The sequence below is a fragment of the Anolis carolinensis genome, chromosome 4 (genome assembly GCF_035594765.1).
Source record: "Anolis carolinensis isolate JA03-04 chromosome 4, rAnoCar3.1.pri, whole genome shotgun sequence".
NCBI classification, from domain to species: Eukaryota; Metazoa; Chordata; class Lepidosauria; order Squamata; family Dactyloidae; genus Anolis; species Anolis carolinensis.
Window position 1 is genome coordinate 135,042,233 of NC_085844.1, and position 22,701 is coordinate 135,064,933.

The 22,701-nt window shown below is 38.1% G+C and overlaps 1 protein-coding gene across 14 annotated transcripts in view; it reads right to left on the minus strand.

Annotated features, from left to right (window-relative positions):
- LOC100562425 (protocadherin gamma-B4) overlaps positions 1-22,701 on the minus strand; it is a 378,208-nt gene that overhangs the window by 276,783 nt on the left and 78,724 nt on the right. Inside the window, exon 1 of one of the 14 annotated variants that reach the window (XM_062979490.1) lies at positions 18,864-21,641. The exons of 11 other annotated variants lie outside the window; for them this stretch is intronic. In XM_062979490.1, coding sequence (XP_062835560.1) covers positions 18,864-21,278 — 2,415 coding nt within the window. In that variant the 5' untranslated portion in view covers positions 21,279-21,641. Of the gene's footprint in view, positions 1-1,755; positions 4,180-9,933; positions 13,500-18,863; positions 21,642-22,701 lie in introns of those variants that run through there. 2 more of the 14 variants (XM_062979473.1, XM_062979469.1) reach the window with 2 other exon arrangements.

Sequence of the window (22,701 nt, forward strand, 5' to 3'; positions counted from 1 at the left end):
GGTTTCTTTGTTATTGGTGAACAGCGACACCTTGAGGCTCAACCCAAAACTGAAGATATTGCATTAGAATCCTGAATATCTGATGTTTACTTTCTTTTCTTTAAGTAGTGTTAATAGATCAATAAAAGTAAATATTAAATTTTGGCACAGAGAAGAAAGAAAAAATAGGTTCTATTATTGTAATACTTCAGTTCTTATCATATCTACAATCTTAGTTGTTCTGAAATAAGGGTGAGTGAATTTTTAATACTATTTAGATATATGAAACAAAGCATTTGTCATTTATTGCAATGCAAGGAATTTTAACACAGAAGATCATCCTTGTTAATCTGTGCCTGCTAGTTTAGCAAGTGTATTTTTCTGGTGTATGAATTTGCTTATTATTATTATTATTATTATTATTATTATTATTATTATTATTATTATTATTATTCTATGATTCTATGATTATTAGGCATAGTAGCAGTATTTATACCCATTTTTTCTGTCAAAGGAGATCCAAGGGGACTCACAAGTGGAAAACACTAAAAACCATAACAATATGTGAATGAAATCCCACCACATATCAACATTAAACTAGAACTAATTTTAGAAATATTAAAATACATAGTTAAAACCAACAAAACTATTAAACAATCCTATTAAACTACGTAAAGCACAGCACCTCCTGACATTGACTCTCTTCATTCATCAATCAACTTCTTTCATCTCAAAGTTCACCATCTACTGTTTTCCACACCATATCCAGGTTCCATACTTCATTTTATCCTTTTTCTCTCCACAACCAATGTCTTTCTTTGAAAAGTGTTGATCATATGCTACTTTTATCTGCTGTTCCAAAAACTAGAACATGAATCTGGTGAACTCAAATTCCAAGAAAAGAGTATCTACTTAAAAGTTACAAATAACTTATAAATATAAGAATTGTTTGATAGTAGAACTATCTGCCTCAAAGGGTGGTGGGCTCTCTGTCTTTGTAGGTTTTCAAGCACAGCATGGAGCACGGAACATCATAATTTAGTTGGCATCATAGAGAAGACTCATGCAGTCCTATTTATCTTTGCAGTTCTATTTATCTTTAATTATTTTGGCAACTTCAGGAATTTAACTTTCAATTTTCTAAAAAAAATGTTTGCCATTTTCCCACTTTCCACAAATATTATTCCCAAAAAGGATGTATGTATTTTGCATATTTTATTTTTATGATGCTGTAATAGTGCAATAGGGTGAAAAAGAAAAAGAATGAAAAGCTAGGAACACTAGATAGGGAATAGAACATGAAGGTGAGGTATGCAGGCTGTGCAGAAAACTGAATGTAGGACCACAGATTAGAAAATCAGTGTAATTCTGTTAATAAAGAGAGGTGCAATACTGAAGGATCTCAATCCAGTACATATCTATTATCGACATCAAATTATTGTTGCGAGACAGAGACAAATTCATACATGTCTGTGGACTTGTTAACACAATCTGTGTGCACAATCCCTGTTCACTCACTGCTAAATAGTGTATAGATGTTTCTGAGTGCTCACAAGCTACAAAAAAAAAACAAAACAAAAACAATGACTGTGTATGTAGCCAATACCCATGCAGATGAGTGCTTTACATGAAGTATATCAAGCACATGAATGTGACCTACTCAGAATTTTAAAAAGACACAGAGATGTTTGGGGAAGTGCAGACTAGAATTATTCCCCCTAAATCATGATGCTATCCTTACTAGCATTAAAATAAAATGGAACCATTAGTGCTTACCTGATTACCAGCTGCATTCTCCTGAATGTTATTTGACTCATCTGTTATTAGCAAAGGATCTGGTTTATTGGGAGCCTGCTGTGGTGTCAAAGTATTTGTGCAGCTTCCAATTGGAAAAAGAAGCTGGCTTTTCCGAGAGCCTGAAGTCAAAGAAACCTCGTGGCAATAAGACTGAAGAAAGGCCCGAACTCCATCAATCCCCACAAACTGGGAGACAGGAACACCACCGAAATTAATACTCCCTGAATGAGACATTGGTGAGTTTCTCCATTTATGCAACTTGATGGCCAGTAGCACAAGGAGAAAGGTCAAAAATAAGCAAGAGACAAAAGCTACTGCAAGCACCAAGTAATAGGTAAGATCTGAAGGGGGATCTATCGGAGCCGAGATGCTGCTCAGATCAGAGAGAGTTTGTGGGATACTGTTAGCCAGCACCACTGTGACTGTGACTGAGGCAGAGAGAGGGGGCAGCCCATTGTCCTTTACTAAAACCACCAGGTTTTGTTTGAGGGCATCTTTCTCCAGAAGGAATCGGGATGTCCTGATCTCTCCAGTGTGGAGTCCCAGAGTGAAGAGTCCTGGCTCTGTGGCCTTGATCAGCTGGTAGGAGAGCCAGGCATTCTGTCCAGAATCCGCATCCACTGCCACCACCTTTGTGACCAGGTAACCTGGCTCAGAAGAGAGGGGGGCCAGCTCTATCCCAGTGGAGCCATCAGTGGGAAAGGAGGGGTAGAGGATTTCTGGAGCATTGTCATTCTCATCTAGGATGAAGAGAATCACTGAGACATTGGAGCTGAGTGGTGGAGAGCCCCCATCCTGGGCCTTGAGCACGAACTGGATCTCCTGGATCTCTTCATAATCAAAGGAATTCAAGGCATACACAACACCAGTCTCCGAGTTAATGGACAGGTAAGAGGAAAGCGAAGAGTCTCTTATTTGACCTTCTGTGATTGAATATGTTATTCTGGCATTCTCTTCCCAGTCCAAATCGTGTGCCTTTAGGGAAATGATGGAAGCTCCTCTTGGATTATTTTCTAGGAAATAAGATGTGTAAGTTGATTTGACAAATAGCGGAGGGTTGTCATTAGTGTCTAAGACCATCAGTGAAATAGTTTCGGAGGTAGAGAGTGCCGGAGTCCCTTCATCCACTGCTGTAATTGTAACATTGTAAGCTGCCACCTCCTCCCTGTCAAGATGTTTCTCTGTCACTAAAGTGTAAAAATCATCTTGTGTTTTCTTCAGCTGAAATGGAAGATTGCTGGGAACGGAACATGTAACTTTACCATTCACTCCTGAATCTCTGTCCCGTACATTTAAAATGGCAACTTTTGTTCCTATTGGGGAATTCTCAGGGATAGAACTGATTGCAAATGTCATCATGAGTTCTGGCACATTGTCATTAACATCAGTAACAAAAATTAAAACTTTTGATCTGTCTCTTAGGCCACCCCCATCCATAGCCTGCACTTCAAATTCAAACAATGATGATTTCTCATAGTCAAGGTTCCCTGCAAGGATTATTTCTCCTGTTGTATAATCCAAAAGGAAGATCTGGGAAGCTATATTTGTGATGTCTTGGAAAGAGTATTTTACTTCTCCATTGATACCTTCATCCAGATCAGTGGCCCTTATTGTACCCACAGTGGATCCTTTGGGAATGTTCTCCTTGACAGTCATTTCATAAACTGATTGGCTAAAAACTGGCACATTATCATTTGCATCAAGAACAACGATCTGGATTTGCAATGTGCCAGACTTGACTGGATCACCTCCATCTGTGGCTGTCAGGATTAGATCATAAGCCGATTGCTCTTCTCTGTCCAGAGGTTTTTCCAACACCAGTTCAGCCTGCCTGGCGCCATTTTCCCCTCTTTGTACTTCCAGAGAAAAATGATTACTGCCTGTGAGTTTATAATCTTGAACGGAATTTATGCCGAGATCTGGATCCTGAGCTCTGGGAAGAAGAAATCTTTCTGTGAGTGTAGCTGCCTCACTTATTTTCATTTTCCAGTCTTTTGACCTAAACTGCGGAGCATTGTCATTGATGTCTGTGATTGCCACTTCAACACTAAAAAATTCAAATTTGCTTTCAATAAGTACCTGAAACCTTAGCATGCATTTCTCCATCTCTCCGCACATTTCTTCTCTATCTATTCTCTCAGAAATTTGTAAGTGCCCACTATTAACATTCAAAGCAAAATATTGAATCGTACCTTTACTAGTAACAATGCGGAGTCCATGGTCTGAAAGTTGCTTTCCATTAATTCCTAGGTCCTTTGCTATATTCCCCACAAAGGAGCCTTTTGGCATCTCTTCTGGAATAGTGTAGTGGATCTGCCCAGAAACTGCTTGCCAAAAAAACAATATGATAAGCCATTGCAGAGTTCTTTTTTTGCAACTCCACAGATCTTTGATTTCTTCCATTCTTTATATAGAAGGATAAATGACACCTTTTCTTGTCCAGCAGCTTTGAAGCTAGTAAGTACTGTTTGCTTTTTTGGCTTTCTTGTTATGATCCCAGCTAAATATTGTTCAAAATATCGTGGCTTCGGTATGCATGCAAGTGAAACATATTTCTGTTCAGCTATTCTTCTATGCTTGTAGCAAGAGTTCTAGACTGAGTATCTTGCCGGTTTCTTTGTTATTGGTGAACAGCGACACCTTGAGGCTCAACCCAAAACTGAAGAAGTTTTCATTGCAATACTGAATATCTGATGTTTACTTTCTTTTCTTTAAGTAGTGTTAATAGACCAGTAAATATTTAATTTTGGTACAGAGAAGAAAGAGAAATAGGTTCCATTATGGTAATATTTCAGTTTTTCTATCATATCTGCAATCTTAGTTGTTCTGAAATAAGGTGAGTGAATTTTTAATACTATTTAGATATATGAAACAAAGCATTTGTTTAATGCAATGCATTGAATTTTAACACAGGAGGTCAAGCTTATTTATCTGTGCCTGTTAGTTTAGCAAGTTTACTTTTCTTGTCTATGAATGTGCATATTATTATTATTATTATTATTATTATTATTAGGAGTTGTAGCATTTATACTTATTTTTCTGTCAAATGAGACTCCAGAGGACTCAAAGTGGATAACATTAAAAAGCATAACAATATGTGAATTATACCCTAATATCTAAACATCAAAACAAAACTGAACATAGAAATATTAAAAATGCATAGTTAAAACCAGTGCAACCATTAAACAAATCTATTAAACTAAACACAGCATATGGCATAGAGCCTCTTCATTCATCAATCAACCTCTTCCTTCTCAAGGTTCACCATCTACCATTTCCCACACCATATCCAGATGCTGTACTTCATTTTATCCCCATTCCCTCCACAACCAATGTTTTTTCCTCAAAGTGTTTATATGCTACTGTGCAACTCGCTAGGTATGATACAATGAATTTCACTGGACTGGCCACGTTGTCTGAATGTCCGATCTCCATCCTTCAAAGCAGTTACTATATGCTCAACTCAAGAATGGAAAATGGAATGTTGGTGGACAAGAAAAGAGATTTAAAGATGGACTGAAAGCCAGCATTAAAAACTGTGGCAAAGACATCAAAAACTGGGAAGCCCTAGCCCTCGAGCATTCTGACTGGACGTCAGCTAGTTACCAGTAGTGCTGTGGAATTCGAAGAGGCACAAATGGAGGGCGAAAGGGAGAAATGTGTCAAGAGGAAGGTGTGTCAAGCCAACCCTTGTCGGGACCGCCTTTCATCAGGAAATCGATGTCCTCACCGCAAAATAACATGTGGATCAAGAATAGGTCTTTACAGTTACCTACAGACCCACCGCCAAGACCCTACACGTGGAAGGCAATCATATTTGGCCATGAAAGATAGCCAATGATGATGATGATACAATGAATTCCATAGATTGCACAGGTGGCGTGGTCTGCCCTTACTATGTGCTGGCAGCACTCACATGCAACTTCCAAACACATCATCACAGAAAAGAAATTCCATGTGGCTCTCAGAGTACTCAGGTACTTTACTTTTTACTTTGTGCCCATTTCTTTCCCTATATCTCCCCACTTTCAAATATTACTCTTTTTCTTTCTCTTTGCTCAGGCCCTATATTGAACTTAGATGTGTTTCTTCAATTCAATAAGCAGAACAGTTGTGTCTTCTCAGCCAATAAGAAGTGTTAGATTAAGAGTATTAAGAGTCTCCTCAGGGAGATAGGGCGGAATATCAATAAAGTATTACTACTGCTACTACTACTAAGTGCCAAAATGTAAATCTTTAAGAAACATCTAGAACATCAAGAACATCTAAATTTGAGAAAATAGATTTTACTCCAATAATATTTCCTTCCATAATTATTCTGTTACTGAAATGCCCAAGGAGATTTTGAGGCACCCATAATACCTTAGTACCTTCTGAAATTTTGCCAAAAAGGTTAAAGAGGGAGAAAGAGAACATCTTTATGTTAAAAATGCCCATACAACCCATATTACCATACTTTTGAGCTCCAGAGCCCACTGATTTCTTTTTGTTTTAAAAATAAATGGACTGTTCTGTTCTTAAAACAGTTGGGAAAGAGAACAAATTATGATAACATTTGAAGGGAATGGTAGTAAATGCAACTCTCTGGGTTTTTTTGGGAGTCAATGCACCATTGCTTTCATCAGTGGCACTGTATCAGACATATTGCCTCCAAGAACAAAATGGTTTCAGCTCTGTAGGAATGGATGAAATGATGCCAATGATGACATCTAAACTCTAGAAATAATGCAGCTCAACACCACTTTAACTGCCATGAATCAATTCTATGGACTCATGGGAGTTGTAGTTTGGTGAGGCACCAACACTCCTTGTCAGAGAAGTCTAAAGATCTTGTGGAACAACATCTCCCATGATTCCATAGCATTTAGCCATGTTAATTAAATTGGTGTAAAACTATTGATTCTACAGTGTAGATGCACTCCAAGATGATCAACAATCTGCAAATAAAGCCTTATGAGGAACTTCGGAAGTTTGATGTGTTTAGCTTACAGAAAAGGATACTGAGAGGTAACATGGTTGCAATCTTTAAATATCTGAATCAATGTTATGTACAAGAGGAGCCAGCTTGCTTTCTGCTGTTCTAAAGACTGAACCATGAGATGAGTGGACTCAAATTACAAGAAAAGAGTCTCTCCTTAAAAGTTACAAACAACTTTGTATATATTAGAATCTCTTCATTAATCAATCAACCTCTTTCTTCTCAAAGTTCATCATCTACCGTTTTTCACACCAAATCCAGGTTCCACACTTCATTTTATCACCTTTCCATCCACAACTAATGCCTTTCTTTGAAAAATGTTTATCCTGTGCTACTCTTGTCTGTTGTTCCAAAAATTAGAACATGAGACTAGTGGACTCAGATTACAAGAAAAGAGTATCTACTTAAAAGTTACAAACAACTTTGTAAATATTAGAATTGTTTGACAGTGGAATTATCTGCTTCAAAGAGTGGTCTTTGGGGGTTTTCAAGCACAGCTTGGAGCAAGGAACAGATAAGGTCAAAATACATAAAAAGTCCTTTTTAATTCATCACGAGAGGTGGACAGGATGATATGGGGAACAGCAGCTCTTCCCATGTAACAATATTCCTCCAAGAGAAAGAGACCATGGCAAGATTATTCCTGCAAGGAACCATTGCTGACTTGTATATTGTTTGTATGAATAAGTTTTAGTTGATGTGAAGACCATGCAACAAGTTGTCATGTGAAAATTACAAGCTGGGCATCTTGAATAGTAAATATTGATCAGGAGAAGATTTCTTTCTTTCTTTGTAAGAGACCCAGAAGTCTTGAGATCATGATAGTCATGACTAGACACAAATGTGTTATCTTCTGCAGTATACCAGAACAATTGTATTTCACTGCTTTAGTTGAGCAGGTGATGCGGGAACCAATGCAGCTCTACAGAACAATGTGTCCTCTTCTCTTTCACATGTTACCTGCTTCTGCTACATCATCAGCAATCTGTCTATTAGCAGACCTATTTATCTTTGACTGATTTGGCAACAATCTGCTGCTGCTTCTGGAATTTAACTTTTGATTCTCTAAAAAAAAATGTTTGCCTCTTCCTCACTTCCCCCAAGTGCTTCCCAGACCATAAAACAAATCATGACATTTGGCTGTGTAGCTATTAGAACCTTGCACTGCTACATCAGCCTAATTTTCCAAGCACAAAATTATTTTTAAAAAGAAACTGCCAATCCAGGTTTGTATGGTGGCTTGGAGTAAAACAATATCTTAGCCACCTTTTTCATGTGATAAGATCACCTCATGGCATTTTATAATGACCAACTCTAGTATAAAACACCAAGTAAATATAAAACTATAATAAATGTGAAGCTATATGGAAGGTATTGCAATGATATTTGACATGAATCGTCCACTTATAACTCTACATTGAATATTTGCTTTGTTTAGGTACCTAACCAATTGTTACCAAAACCTGTTTTGAGACCTTCAAAGTCATAGGCAAATGAATGATGGTACAATTCTTGTAACCAGTATTAAGGAGATGTGCTGATAGCAACCACATGGGAAGGAGAATTGAAGGAAGCAATGGTGGTGGCGGCGGCAAAAGTGACCCTTTGGATATATATGTAGCCTATGGGTTGCGTACTGTTTCAAAAGAATGACAAAGTGATGGAACTAAGTTAACAGTCCTATTTAGAGTTTGCAACCTGTTATTTTTTTTAATAAAATGATAAGTTCTGCACACACTTGAGATTTTCCCATAAAAAATTACAGCGACAAGATGCTCCTTCACAGAAAACCCAGTTCCCTCCTCATACATCTTTTATAGTTAGAATCTTTCTGCTAGTGTCTCATTTTCCCAGAGCAGAGTATAACCAGCCACTTTTCTGATTTCTTTGTGAAGTGTGACATTTCTATTAAATCAAAATAGTTAAAGCATGAGGAGCCATTATGAAAGATGACACCTCTAAATGAATGGAATCAAAAAGGACATTAGCCTACTAAATAGCCAGCTTGAGAAAATCGGAACTGACAAAGTGATGAAGGAAATGTCAAGGAACAGGGTGGTTTAACTTTTCGAAACATAAGCCTGAAGTTGCACACATTTTATATACCTACCCTATTATCTTAATAAAAGCAAGTAATATGGACCGAGGGGGGGGGGGGGGAACCAGAATTCCTTACCTAATTCAAACATTCCTTATTCAAATACGAAATATAGTGGGCTGGCTTTGATACAAGTCTTCTTATGGAACCCAAGAAAATAACAAGGCTTAGTTTGGATCAGAGTTTGAAAAGTTACTTATTGCTCTGCTACATCTAGACAATATGTGTGTCAAGAATCTATGTACATATAATTTGTACACCTGTAGATTCTACAGATAAGTCACACTATGCACTTTATCATACAAAGCAGGCAAACCAGCACTGTGGTTGAACCATCATCTTTGATTACTGTAGTGATCCTATGACCAGTATGCATCCTGCTACTGGTTTGCCCTCCCCCTGGAGTCTGGTGATTCCTTTATCCCATTTAACTGAAAGGAAAAATCTGTTAATGGCTCCCTGTTCTGTTCCCATTCACTACCTTGTCCCCCAATCCCTGTCGCTATTCCCAAGGAGAATGTATATACTTTGCCTATTTTATTTTTATAATGCTGAAATTGTGCAATATGACCAATAATTGAAAAAATGAACCGCTAGGAAAACTAGATAAGGAATAGAACACAAAGGTGGGATAGGCAGACTGTGCAGAAAACTGAATGTAGGACCACAAATTAGAAAATCAGAACATCTCTGTTAATGAAGAGAGGTGCAATACTGAAAGTTGTCAACTCGGTACATATTAATTATATACATTAAAATAATTGTTGCGACACTGTGACTTGACCTGATGAAGGCATACATGTCTGTAGGCTTTGTTAAAACAATTTGTGTGGATAATCTAACTTCTCTCACTGCTAAAAAGTGTATAGATGTTTTTGAATTCTCGCAAGGGTAATGACTGTGCATGTAGCCAATATTCATGCAGATGACTGCTTACATATATCAAGTATATGAATGTGGCCTACTCAGAATTTTTAAAAGGCACAGAGATGTTTGGGGAAGTGCAGACTAGAATTCTTCTCCTTACATAAAGACATTATCCTTACTAGCATTGAAATAAAATGGAAACATATGTTCTTACCTGATTAACAGCTGCATTCTCCTGAATATTATTTGACTCATCTGTTATTAACAAAGGATCTGGTTTACTGGGAGCCTGCTGTGGTGTCAAAGTATTTGTGCAGCTTCCGATTGGAAAAAAAAGCTGGCTTTTCCGAGAGCCTGAAGTCAAAGAAACCTCGTGGCAATAAGACTGAAGAAAGGCCCGAACTCCATCAATCCCCACAAACTGGGAGACAGGAACACCACCAAAGTTAATGCTCCCTGAATGAGACATTTGTGAATTTCTCCATTTATGCAACTTGATGGCCAGTAATACAAGCAGAAAGGTCAAAAATAAGCAAGAAACAAAAGCTACTGCAAGCACCAAGTAGTAGGTAAAATCTGAAGGTGGATCTATAGGCGCTGAGATGCTGCTCAGATCTGAAAGAGTTTCTGGGATACTGTTGGCCAGAACCACTGTGACTGTGACTGAGGTGGAGAGAGAGGGTTGCCCATTGTCTTTCACCAAAACCACTAGGCTTTGTTTGAGGGCATCTTTCTCCAGAAGGAATCGGGATGTCCTGATCTCTCCAGTGTGAAGTCCCAGAGTGAAGAGTCCTGGCTCTGTGGCCTTGGTCAGCTGGTAGGAGAGCCAGGCATTCTGGCCAGAATCTGCATCCACTGCCACCACCTTAGTGACCAGGTAACCTGGCTCAGAGGAACGAGGGGCCAGCTCTATCCCAGTGGATCCATCGGTGGGAGGAGAAGGGTAGAGAATTTCTGGAGCATTGTCATTCTCATCCAGAATGAAGAGGGTCACTGAGACATTGGAGCTGAGTGGTGGAGAGCCCCCATCCTGGGCCTTTACCAGGAACTTAATCTCCTGGATCTCTTCATAATCAAAGGAGTTCAAGGCATACACAACTCCAGTCTCAGAGTTAATGGACAGGTAGGAAGAAAGGAGAGATTCTCTTATTAGACTTTCTATCATTGAATACGTTATTCTGGCATTCTCTTCCCAATCTGGATCATTTGCTTTTAGGGAAAAGATGGAAGCCCCTCTTGGATTGTTTTCTAAGAGATAGGAGGTGTAAGAGGATTTGACAAATAGCGGAGGGTTGTCATTTGTGTCTAACACCTTCAGTGAAATAATTTCTGTGGTAGAGAGTGCCGGAGTCCCTTCATCAATGGCTTTAATGGTAATATTATAAACTCCCACTTCTTCCCTGTCAAGATGTCTCTCAGTTACTAAAATATAATAATTATCTTGTGTTTTCTTCAGCAGAAATGGAAGATTGCTGGGAATTGAACATGTTACTTTCCCGTTTACTCCTGAGTCCCTGTCTTGTATATTCAGAATGGCAATAGTGGTTCCTGTTGGTGAGTTCTCAGGGACAGAACTGATTGCAAAGGTGATTGTTAGCTCTGGCGCATTGTCATTTAGGTCTGTAACATTGATCAAAACTTTTGACCTATTTCTTAAGCCACTTCCATCCATGGCTTGCACCTCAAATTCATAGAAAGATGTTTCCTCATAGTCAAGGTTTCCCAAAAGGATTATTTTTCCTGTTGTGGAATTTAAATTGAACTTTTGGGATATTTTCTTTTTGGTATCTTCAAAAAAGTATTTGACTTCTCCATTGATACCTTCATCCAGATCAGTGGCCTTTATTATACCCACAGTGGATCCTTTGGGAATATTCTCCTTGACAATAATTTCATAAACTGATTGGGTAAAAACTGGCACGTTGTCATTTGCATCAAGGACAATGATGTGGATTTGCAATGTGCCAGACTTGACTGGATCCCCCCCATCCGTAGCTGTCAGGATTAGATCATAGGCCGATTGCTCTTCTCTGTCTAGAGGTTTTTCCAACACCAGTTCAGCCTGTCTGGCACCATTTCCCCCTCTTTGTACTTCCAGAGAAAAATGATTACTGCCTGTGAGTTCATAATCTTGAACAGAATTTATGCCCAGATCTGGATCCTGAGCTTTGAGAAGGAGAAATCGGTCTGTAGGTGTAGCTGTCTCAGGAATTTCAATTTTCCATTCTTTTGAAAGAAATTGTGGAGCATTGTCATTGATGTCTGTAATTTCCACTTCAATATTGTACAGTTTCAATTTACTTTCCATAAGAACTTGGAACTTTAGCATGCATTTCTCTGTTTCTCCACATATGCTTTCTCTGTCTGTTCTCTCAGAAATTTGTAAGTGCCCACTGTTACTATTCAAAGCAAAATATTGAATCATACCTTTACTAGTAACAATGCGGAGTCCATGGTCTGAAAGCTGCTTTCCATTCACTCCTAGGTCCTTTGCAATATTCCCCACAAAAGAGCCTTTTGGCATTTCTTCTGGAATGGTGTAGTGGATCTGCCCAGAAACTGCCTTCCAAAGTGACAACATGACAAGCCATTGCAGAATTCCTTTTTTGCAGCTCCACAGATCTTTGATTTCTTCCATTTTTTGTACAGTAGGATAAGCAGTAGTCTTATCCAGCAGCTAAAAACTAGCAATTATTATTTGCTTTTGTTTCTTTTTTTTGTTGTTGCTCTCAGTTATAGATCAAAATATCACACAGTCAGTGTGCTTACAAATGCTTTACTGTCCTGGTCTCATTTTTTCTGCGCTTGTAACAGGAGGTATGGATTGAGTAGCTCACTGCTTTCTTCGTTGTTGGTGAACAGTGACACCCAGAGGCTCAATCCAAAATGAAATAGCATCAGAAAATTGATTTGCTTATTTGAGGTTTACTTTCTTTTCTTGTTACTAGACTGGTAAAAATAAAAAATCATTTTTTGTTCAGGGTGATTTAATTTTTAATACTGTTTAGATACATGAAGCAAAGCATTTGTTGGTTATTGCAATGCATTGAATTTTAATTCATGGAAGTCAGTCCCCATGCATCCACTTCCTTCTTCTCAAGGTTTACCATTAAACATTTACCAAACCATTTCCTTGCTCCATATTCCATACCCTTTCCCTCCACAACCAATCCCTTTCTTTGCAACATGGCTACCACATGATACTATTGGTCTCTATTTTTTTCATAATGAATGGCATAATTAGTTGCACAAATTGCACCAGCTATGTGTTTGCGTACTCTATGTGTTAGCTAGCACTCCCTCTCAGCTTCTAACTGCATGAGATTCATTATAATAGGAATTTGCTTCTCAAAGCAGCTCTGTATTCTTATCTTTTCCTCTGGACCCATTTCCGCTATCTCTCCTCGCTTTCCAAGATCACAGCTTTTCTTCTCTTCTCTCAGATCATATTTACTGTCTAGCTTTCTACTTAAATGTTTCCATTTAAACCAACAAGCAGAGCAGCTATGTCTTCTTAGCCAAGAAACAGAATTAAATTAATAGATCTAAAAATTCAAAAATCTAAACAGCATCAGCAGAGATGTTTTCATATTTTCCTGTTGATATCCCCCAATCTTTAAGTAGGAATTTTATACAAAATTTAATTAATCAAGGACAGAATGATATTTTTACATACTCCTGTGGTCTTCCCCCCACCGAGCAATGGGGGAAACTTTAATGTTTTTGAAACATAAGGCTAAAGGTGGGACATTGGCCTGTCTGTTTATCTATCTACAGGTGTGTGTACACACACACACACATTTGATATATCCTTCCTGCAGATATGTGATGTAGACAGCAGGGAAAAACTCAAAGGCACTTCTTAGAAATACTTTTTCAAGGTAATTTGTTAGCGCCACATTGCAGCAAAGAAATCAAGCTCGACACCAATAATTCCTTATTCAACTCTCACTTCAAACAAGAATTGTAGTAGGCTTTAGTAGGTCTTCATATGCAATGCAAGAAAATAATAAAGCTTAGTTATTCAACAAAAAGTATGGATCTCAGCTTAAAAAGTTACTTGCTGCTTAATTCAGAACATTATGTATATCAAGAATCTTCACACATAAAATTTGTACACCCATAGATTTACAGGTAAGTTGCATTATGGACTTTATCACATAAGGCAGGCAAATCGGCATTGCAGATGAACCATTGATATAACTATCACGTGTTGGAGTGTACATACTGCTATTGGTTTACCTCCCCCATCTTTTATAACTGAAGAGTAAAAACCTGTCAGAAACTCCCCAGACCACCTTATTCCATTATTTCCCTTAGCGTGATGGGACCTTTATGCTCCTGTGCCAATATGATGTTTGTCATGTGACATTACTGGATGGACTCCTTCTCTCCCCCTCTCCACTCCATCACTATTCCTAAAGTAATTGTTTATCTTTTAAAATATTTATTTCTTTACCAATCTGTTTTATTGTTTTATAATGCCGACACTGCGCAATCACTAAACAATTAAACAAGCCACAAGGGTTGTTGTGGGTAGGGAATGGGATTAGGGCAGGAAGGTGGGACTATGAAGGGCATGTGGAAGACTGATTCAAGAGCCAATGCAGCTCTGCTAATAAAGGATGGAGTGATCTTGACAGTTCTCAACTTGATATGTATTCATTATTGACATTCACATGCCTATTGTAACACAGTGGGTTGATGGGATATAGTCATACTTGTGTGTAGACTGAGTTAACAGAATCTGTGGGCACAATCCCACTTCACTGCAGGTTTCCATTCTGGAATGTCTGATTAATCCCAATGAATGTAAAGACATCTGAACATTTATTAGTAGCTTAGTTTCACTGCCATATGTTACACAGTGGAGCTTTGGACAATTAATGATTGAGATTCCATGCAATAATTTAGAAATGAATTGGGTATTATCAGATAATGTGACATGTTCCAAGTAATATTACTTCTTATAGATGTGCTATCCTGATCCTACCTATGGTCATTTCATTCTGATGTTGTTTAACCTGTTTGGAATTGCTCACAGAGCACCCATCACCACTAGAATTGCCATAGTTTTCTTTTTCTGGAGATGATGGCTCGGAATTTGTAATTCTCAGTGTTTCATAATTTTCTCCCTTCCTTTGTCCAAATGTTTTCTCCTCAACCACATTCAGGTCTGGCATTTTAGACTTATTATTTATCAGTTTGAATTTTAGAATCCCATAAGATTTTTATTTCAACATTTTCAAGTACTTATGTTCCCAGCCATTCTTTGAAGGTAACTAAATTAGGTTTCAATATATTATAATGTTTCTTATACTCTTACATCTTTATTGTCTGGCTGCATGAAATAATAAGATGGTCAACAGTTTCCTGTTTTACTGTGCAAATATGACATTTACTATCTATAACCATTTTTTCAGTATTTGCTTTCATGCTATTTGTGTGACATGTCTGTTTCTGAGCTACAAAACAAGCTCTTATACTTTTTTCCTTGTGACTTTCAGTATTTATTTCCAGATGTTCCCCTTTTCAATTTTTCTGCCTATGATTTTAAAATACTAGCCATGTAATGGTTTTTTAAAAACCCAGCTTAAAGGCAATCTTTTATCATTTTCTTTCTATACATATTTTTTCTTTTGCTGTCTTTGATGTATTTATATAGCAGTGAAGATTTATTTGTAATAGCCCATAGCCATCAATATTATGTGGTAGAGAAGAGTCACTGAATATCTTTCAAGGCAATAAAGCATTGGGCGATTCATAATTTTCAGTTCTGCATGAATCTAATCAATAATTCTAGCAATAGAGTATGTGCAGATTGAAGAAAAAGAGCTGTAAAACTACTCAACAATCTTTTCACATTATTATTTATTACATTTTGGGGTGTAGTAATTCCTGGCAATTCAAGATTGGGAAAGGAGTATGGCAGGGCTGTATACTTTCACCCTACCTATTCAACTTGTATGCAGAACACATCATGAGATGTGCAGGGCTTGACAAATCCAAGGCTGGAGTTAAAATTGCTGGAAGAAACATTAACAACCTTAGGTATGCAGATGATACCACTCTGATGGCTGAAAGTGGGGAGGAGCTGAGGCGCATTATCACCAAGGTGAACGAAGAAAGTGCAAAAGCTGGGTTGCAGTAAAACATAAAGAAAACCAAGATTATGGCAACCAGACTGATTGATAACTGGCAAATAAAGGGAGAAAATGTGGAGGCAGTGACAGACTTTATATTTCTAGGCACTAAGATCACTGCAGATGCCAGGAAATCAAAAGACGTTTACTTCTTGGGAGGAGAGCAATGAATGGTCAACCTCAGTAAAATAGTGAAAAGCAGAGACATCACACTGACAACAAAGGTCCGCATAGTTAAAGCTATGGTATTCCCCATAGTAACTTATGGATGCGAGAGATGGACCATAAGGAAGGCTGAACGAAGGAAGATAGATGCTTTTGAACTTTGGTGCTGGAGGAAAATCCTGAGAGTGTCTTGGACTGCAAGAAGATCTAACCAGTCCACTATCCAGGAAATAATGCCCGGCTGTTCACTGTAGGGAAGGATATTAGAGGCAAAGATGAAGTACTTTGGCCACATAATGAGAAGATAGGACAGCTTGGAAAAGATCATAATGCTGGGGAAAATGGAAGGAAAAAGGAAGAGAGGCTGACCAAGGGCAAGATGGATGGATGGTATCCTTGAAGTGACTGGCTTGACCTTGAAGGAACTGGGGGTGGCGATGGCCAAAAGGGAGCTCTGGCATGGACTGGTCCATGAGATCACGAAGAGTTGGAAATGACTGAGTGAATGAACAACAACAACAATTCCTGGCAATGTTCACAAAATCTGTTCCATCAGTTCACCCATTGAAGTTAGTTAAACAGAGGATTACCAACTGGACTGAATTTAATCTTTGATGGTTAGGGCCTCTTTACACGTGGATCCCGGTGATCCCAGCGGTGCCTGCCCAGGGGCTTGGGAACCTCTCGCCTCTCACGCTGCATTGTTCTGGCTCCTCCTCTACCTCTTCACACAGGGAGCCTTATGGAAAGACAGGGAGCCTCCCGTTGTCTGCCACCAGCAATTATTTGGTGGTGGCAGGGTTTTTTTCCCAGTTCAGCCATGGAGTCGCCCCAGAAGTACTTCAGGGTGTGATGGCAACTGTCGAGCTGTGTGGCAGAATTGCCAAAAACTTGTCACCACCCCTGGAGTTTGAAAGTTGTGAGGCCAGATAAAACTATGGTTTGTTATTTTTTCCATATGCAAGGTCTTAACATTTGATAACCTGATTCTTAGACCTTCTCCACTACTGCTATTCTTTGAATATCCACTATTTATGCACACTATTGAAATGAATCAAGATATATATAGGAGAGAATGCAATGTACTCCTCCTGAAAGATCTATTGAAAGTAATCTGACAAAATCAGAGAAGCAACTGAAAGATAAACTCAATAACAGAAACTATTACAGTACAGGTTTAAATTAAGGCAGGGAACCTAATTTACTTCCATAACGTCAAGGCCTATACCAGATACCATTTGCATAACTTTAAAGTATTTTTGTGCCTTCAAAAAGTAATAGGCTCATCTTCTTACAGTTAAGGGTTGAATAAAGACATAAGAGAATGATTTGTGATTGAGGAAAAACGGTTGAAGCAATAACAAATATGATTTGAGCTAGGGTTTAAAAAAACATTCTACATAGTTCATAATTCACTAAAAAATAAATGGGCATCAAAAATGCTGGCGTAGTAGGGGTGAAATTAATTTCTATTATCATTTATGGTGAGTTTTGTCAATCTATGAACACATTTTTGTTTGACATCTCCTCAGAAACAAACTATTAATCAAGTAATAAAAACATTCCTTGATACACATCTATGATCCATTTATTAGGGTGCAAATGAAGTTTATTGAATGAATCTTTGATAGACTCCATGGATCTTGCAGATTGACTATACAGAACTAGAAGTCAGTCAAAAAATATTTTCTTGTGAAACTGAAGCAAATTAGCTGTCAGAGTTGAAATCTTCATAATAATCAAAGATACTTGACATTATATTATATGGTAACCATTTGTTTTATTCATAAATAGTAACAATCAATTATATTTCCCTGTAAGATTATATGCTGGTCTTTGGGATGATTTACTGTCCGGCCCTTAAGAATTATTAATGTGTTATGTGCATGAAAGGATGCACCTACACTGGAGAATTAATGCAGTTTGACACTTTGACTGCCAAAATTCAATTCTATGGAATCCTGGTAATTTTAGCTTAGTGAGGCATAAGCACTATTTGGCAGACCTTGTAAAAGCAGAACTCCCAGGATTCCATACTATTAAGTCATACCATATTAATTCTCCATTGTAGATGCACCCTTTCATACACATAACTGCTGACTATGCAACACTTTTTGGACAAGGTGTAGAGGGGTATTCTCTTGCCATCTAAAAACTCATATGTTCAGTTCTGAAATGTGCTGCTGCTCTGTTCGCTCCCTTCAGATTCTGGAGGCACCTCATCTACTACTAGTACTTGGCTACCATTGGAAACAACATGTTGGAACTTTGATTTGACAAAGCAATGCCTATCTTATTTCTCCCATATATGGATTTACAAGATTCCACAGACACTTATAGGACACAGCCTAAATGTAATTGTAATCTTCTTTTTGTCCACAAACATGTTCCATATTTATCAATCTAATTATCCGCATAGTGAAATGAATGTCTCCCAACCATCTCCAAACTGACACTGGTGTTAGTGTAAAAGAGCCTTTTACTACCAAACCAATTGTGATAATGTTGTAATGAAATACTTGCACACTATTGAACTATTGTACAGGATATATGCAATTTTTCTTTGCTCTTAAATATATAATGAAATAAAATATTTTTAAAAATATGGCATCTGTAAATTGATATATTTTGAGTCTATATGATATGAGTCCCATTCCACATATCAAAATAGAAAGGAAACAAAGGAGAAAAAGGGAAGAGAATAAAATTACGGTATGTGTCCTATGTAATAACATAATAGTGAGGAAAACAATTCACAAAAATTGAGGTATATCACATTTCATTTTATATCAATGCAAGCATTTTTAAACTGACAAATCTAAAATTGTTCACTCACCTGGACTTCAACAGAATCACTATTAATCAAATTAAGATCTTCACCAGATAGTATTGGATCTTTCCCACCACAGGTCTGTTCATTGCTCATAGTATCTGAGTAATTTCCATTGAAATGATTACACTGGCTCTTCCTAGAGCCTGCAGTCATAGAAACCTCATGGCAATAGGACTGAAGGAAAGCTCGAACTCCGTCAATACCCACAAACTGTGAGACAGGAGCACCAGCATAGTTAATATTTCCAGGCTCTAATAACTGAGAAATTCTCCATCTGTGCAACTTGATGGCCAATAGCACAAGGAGGAAGGTCAAAAATAGGCAGGAGATAAAAGCTACTGCAATCACCAAGTAGGAGGTGAGATCTGAAGGGGGATCTATAGGAGCTGAGATGCTACTCAGATCGGAGAGCATTTCAGGGATACTGTCAGCCAGCACCACTGTGACTGTGACTGAGGCAGAGAGAGGGGGCTGCCCATTGTCCTTCACCAAAACCACTAGGCTTTGTTTGAGAGCATCTTTATCCAGAAGAAATCGGGATGTCCTGATCTCTCCAGTGTGGAGTCCCAAAGTGAAGAGACCTGGCTCTGTGGCCTTGGTCAGCTGGTAGGAGAGCCAGGCATTCTGGCCAGAATCCGCATCCACTGCCACCACCTTAGTGACCAGGTAATCTGGCTCAGAGGAACGAGGGGCCATCTCTATCCCAGTGGAGCCATCAGTGGGAAGGGAGGGGTAGAGAATTACTGGAGCATTGTCATTCTCATCCAGAATGAAGAGGGTCACAGAGACATTGGAGCTGAGTGGTGGGGAGCCCCCATCTTGAGCTTTTACCAGAAACTTAATCTCCTGGATCTCTTCATAATCAAAGGAGTTCAAGGCATATACAACCCCAGTCTCTGAGTTAATGGACAGGTAGGACGAGAGGAGAGACTCTCTTATTTGACTTTCAATGACATAATATGTTATTCTGCCATTTTCTTCCCAGTCTGCATCATTTGCTTTCAGGCAAAATACAGAAGCTCCTCTTGGATTATTTTCTAAGAGATAAGAGGTGTAAGAGGATTTAACAAATATTGGAGGGTTATCATTTATGTCTAACACTTTCAGCGACATAATCTCAGAGGTAGAGAGTGCTGGAGTCCCTTCATCAACTGCTGTAATTGTAATATTGTAAACTGCCACTTCTTCCCTATCCAAGCTTTTTTCTGTCACTAAAGTGTAAAAATCATCTTGCATTTTCTTCAGCTTAAATGGGAGGTTGCTGGGAATTGAACACATAACCTGCCCATTCACCCCTGAATCTCTGTCCTGTGCATTCAAAATGGCAACTGTTGTTCCTGTGGGTGTATTTTCAGCAACATAAGTTATTGAAAAGGTAATCACTAAGTCAGGTGGATTGTCATTTATATCCATAACATAAACCAAAACTTTTGACCTATTTCTTAGGCCACCTCCATCCATGGCCTGCACCTCAAATTCATACCAGGATGATTCTTCATAGTCAAGGTTTCTTACAAGGATTATTTCTCCTGTTGTGGAATTTAAAAGGAACATTTGGGATATCCTCTTTGTAATGTCTTCAAAAAAGTATTTTACTTCTCCATTGATACCTTCATCAAGATCAGTGGCCCTTACTGTAGCTACAGTAGACCATTTGGGAATGTTCTCCTTGACAGTCACTTCATAAATTGATTGGCTGAAAAGCGGTCCATTGTCATTTGTATCGAGAATAACAATGTAGATTTCTATCATGGCAGACTTTATTGGATTACCCCCATCAGCAGCAGTCAGAATAAGATTATAAATTGGTTGCTCCTCTCTGTCTAGGGGTTGATCTAACACCAGTTCAGCCTGTCTGGCACCATTTTCTCCTCTTTGTATCTCCAAAGAAAAATGATTACTGCCTGTGAGTTCATAATTCTGAATAGAATTTATTCCTAGATCTGGATCTCGAGCTTTGGGAAGAGTAAATCGGTCTGTGGGTGTAGCTGTCTCGGGAATTTCAATTTTCCATTCTTTTGATAGAAATTGAGGAGAATTATCATTGATGTCTGTGATCTCCACTTCAACACTATAAAGTTTTAATTTATTTTCAACGAGTACTTGAAACTTTAGCATGCATTTTTCTGCCTCTCCGCAGATTTTTTCTCTGTCTATTCTTTCAGAAATTTGCAGGTGCCCATTATTGACATTCAAACCAAAATATTGAGTCATACCTTTACTAGTAACAATGCGAAGTCCATGATCTGAAAGTTGTTTTCCATTCACTCCCAGGTCTTTTGCAATATTCCCAACAAAGGAACCTTTCTGCATCTCTTCAGGAATGGAATAGCGAATCTGACCAGAAACTGTCTTCCAAGAAATCACCATAATAATAAGGTATTGCTGGATCCTTCTTTTGCAACTCCATTCTTCCATTTTTAGTAATAGGAACCTTCCTTCCAATTAAAAACCTCTTCTCTTAATTGTTATTGGTCTCCAGTGTTCCCTTCTGTTGCTCCAGTGTTTAGTTTGAGATATTCCATAGTCTGTTTCTATGTAAAATGCACTGCTGCTTCTAAACGTATACTGTTTTAGCCAGCCGGTCTCTTAGTCTTTTCTGTGTGCTTTTGAATTCTACAGTATTTTCTCTTGCAATTTTCTTCCTTGTTAGTCAACAGCGACACCCAGAGGCTCAACTCAAAACTATGGAAGACTCATTGGAATACTGTTTCTTTCTTCAAATTATTTCTTCCAGAATCATAACCATTTTGATTAATGTCTTGTTTAAAAAAGAAGGATAAGTATGATCTAATATCATTGTTCTTTCTCAGGAGACATACTTTAAGGGCGCAATAGTTTTAACTATTTTTTTCATGGGTAGTCTCATGTTGAAAAAATATTATATATCAAATGAATGAAGATCGCTCTTCTCATTTGAACACAGATAAGACTGGTGATATAAACATGATGACAAGGTTTGTGTTTAATATTTAATAATATCCAGAGACACGAACAAAGCATTGGTTGGGTCTAGGAATACATGGAATTTGGATATATGAAAGTATGCTCAACTTTGTTTGCTTGCCTAATAGGCATGTTGTCTACACTTTCTCTGAGTTTTCAAAGACCCTGCCTTCCATTTACCCATGCATCAAATCCTTCTTCTCATCATTAATCACCTCCATTTACCACACCTTATTTTGTAATTTCAAACTTTCATTCCTCATTGCACTTTTTCTTTTCACACATCAGTTTTAACCTACAGGGCCCTCCACAAGGAGTCACAGTTGTGCATTTTTTCATGATGAGATCCTTCAGTGCTTGAGGAATAGCACAACAACATATACAGTTTAGATGAATACCCTTTAATCTGTCTTATCTGTGTACGTGCAGCATTTGAACAACAAATGTGAAGAATTTCACCACCACAAAAATATGTTTCATACAGCTCTCAGCGGACTCAAGTTCTCTCTCCTTTGGGCCTATTTCTGAAACTGTCCCAGTTTATCCTAAAAGTTTGTAAATAGTATCACATTGTAACTGCAGCAAAGTTTCCCCCCCACACCATCACCACCATGCGAAATTCCACCATTCTTGTTTTGAATGAAGAGCAGGCTTATACGTCTGGATTCCATATACAAAAGTGAATTGTCTCAAATCCTGCTGTTAGGAGGTCTAATTCAGAAATCCACTGCAAAGTCATAATTCTTAATGATCTACAATAAAACACCATCAGCTCAGCAAAGGGAAATGTCATCTACATCTTGAATATTGGCATGGAGATGACTCATTCACTCAGACTTTCTTAAGGGCTACTTGTGTATGGAAAGAGTACATCAAATGGCATCCTTAATTCATT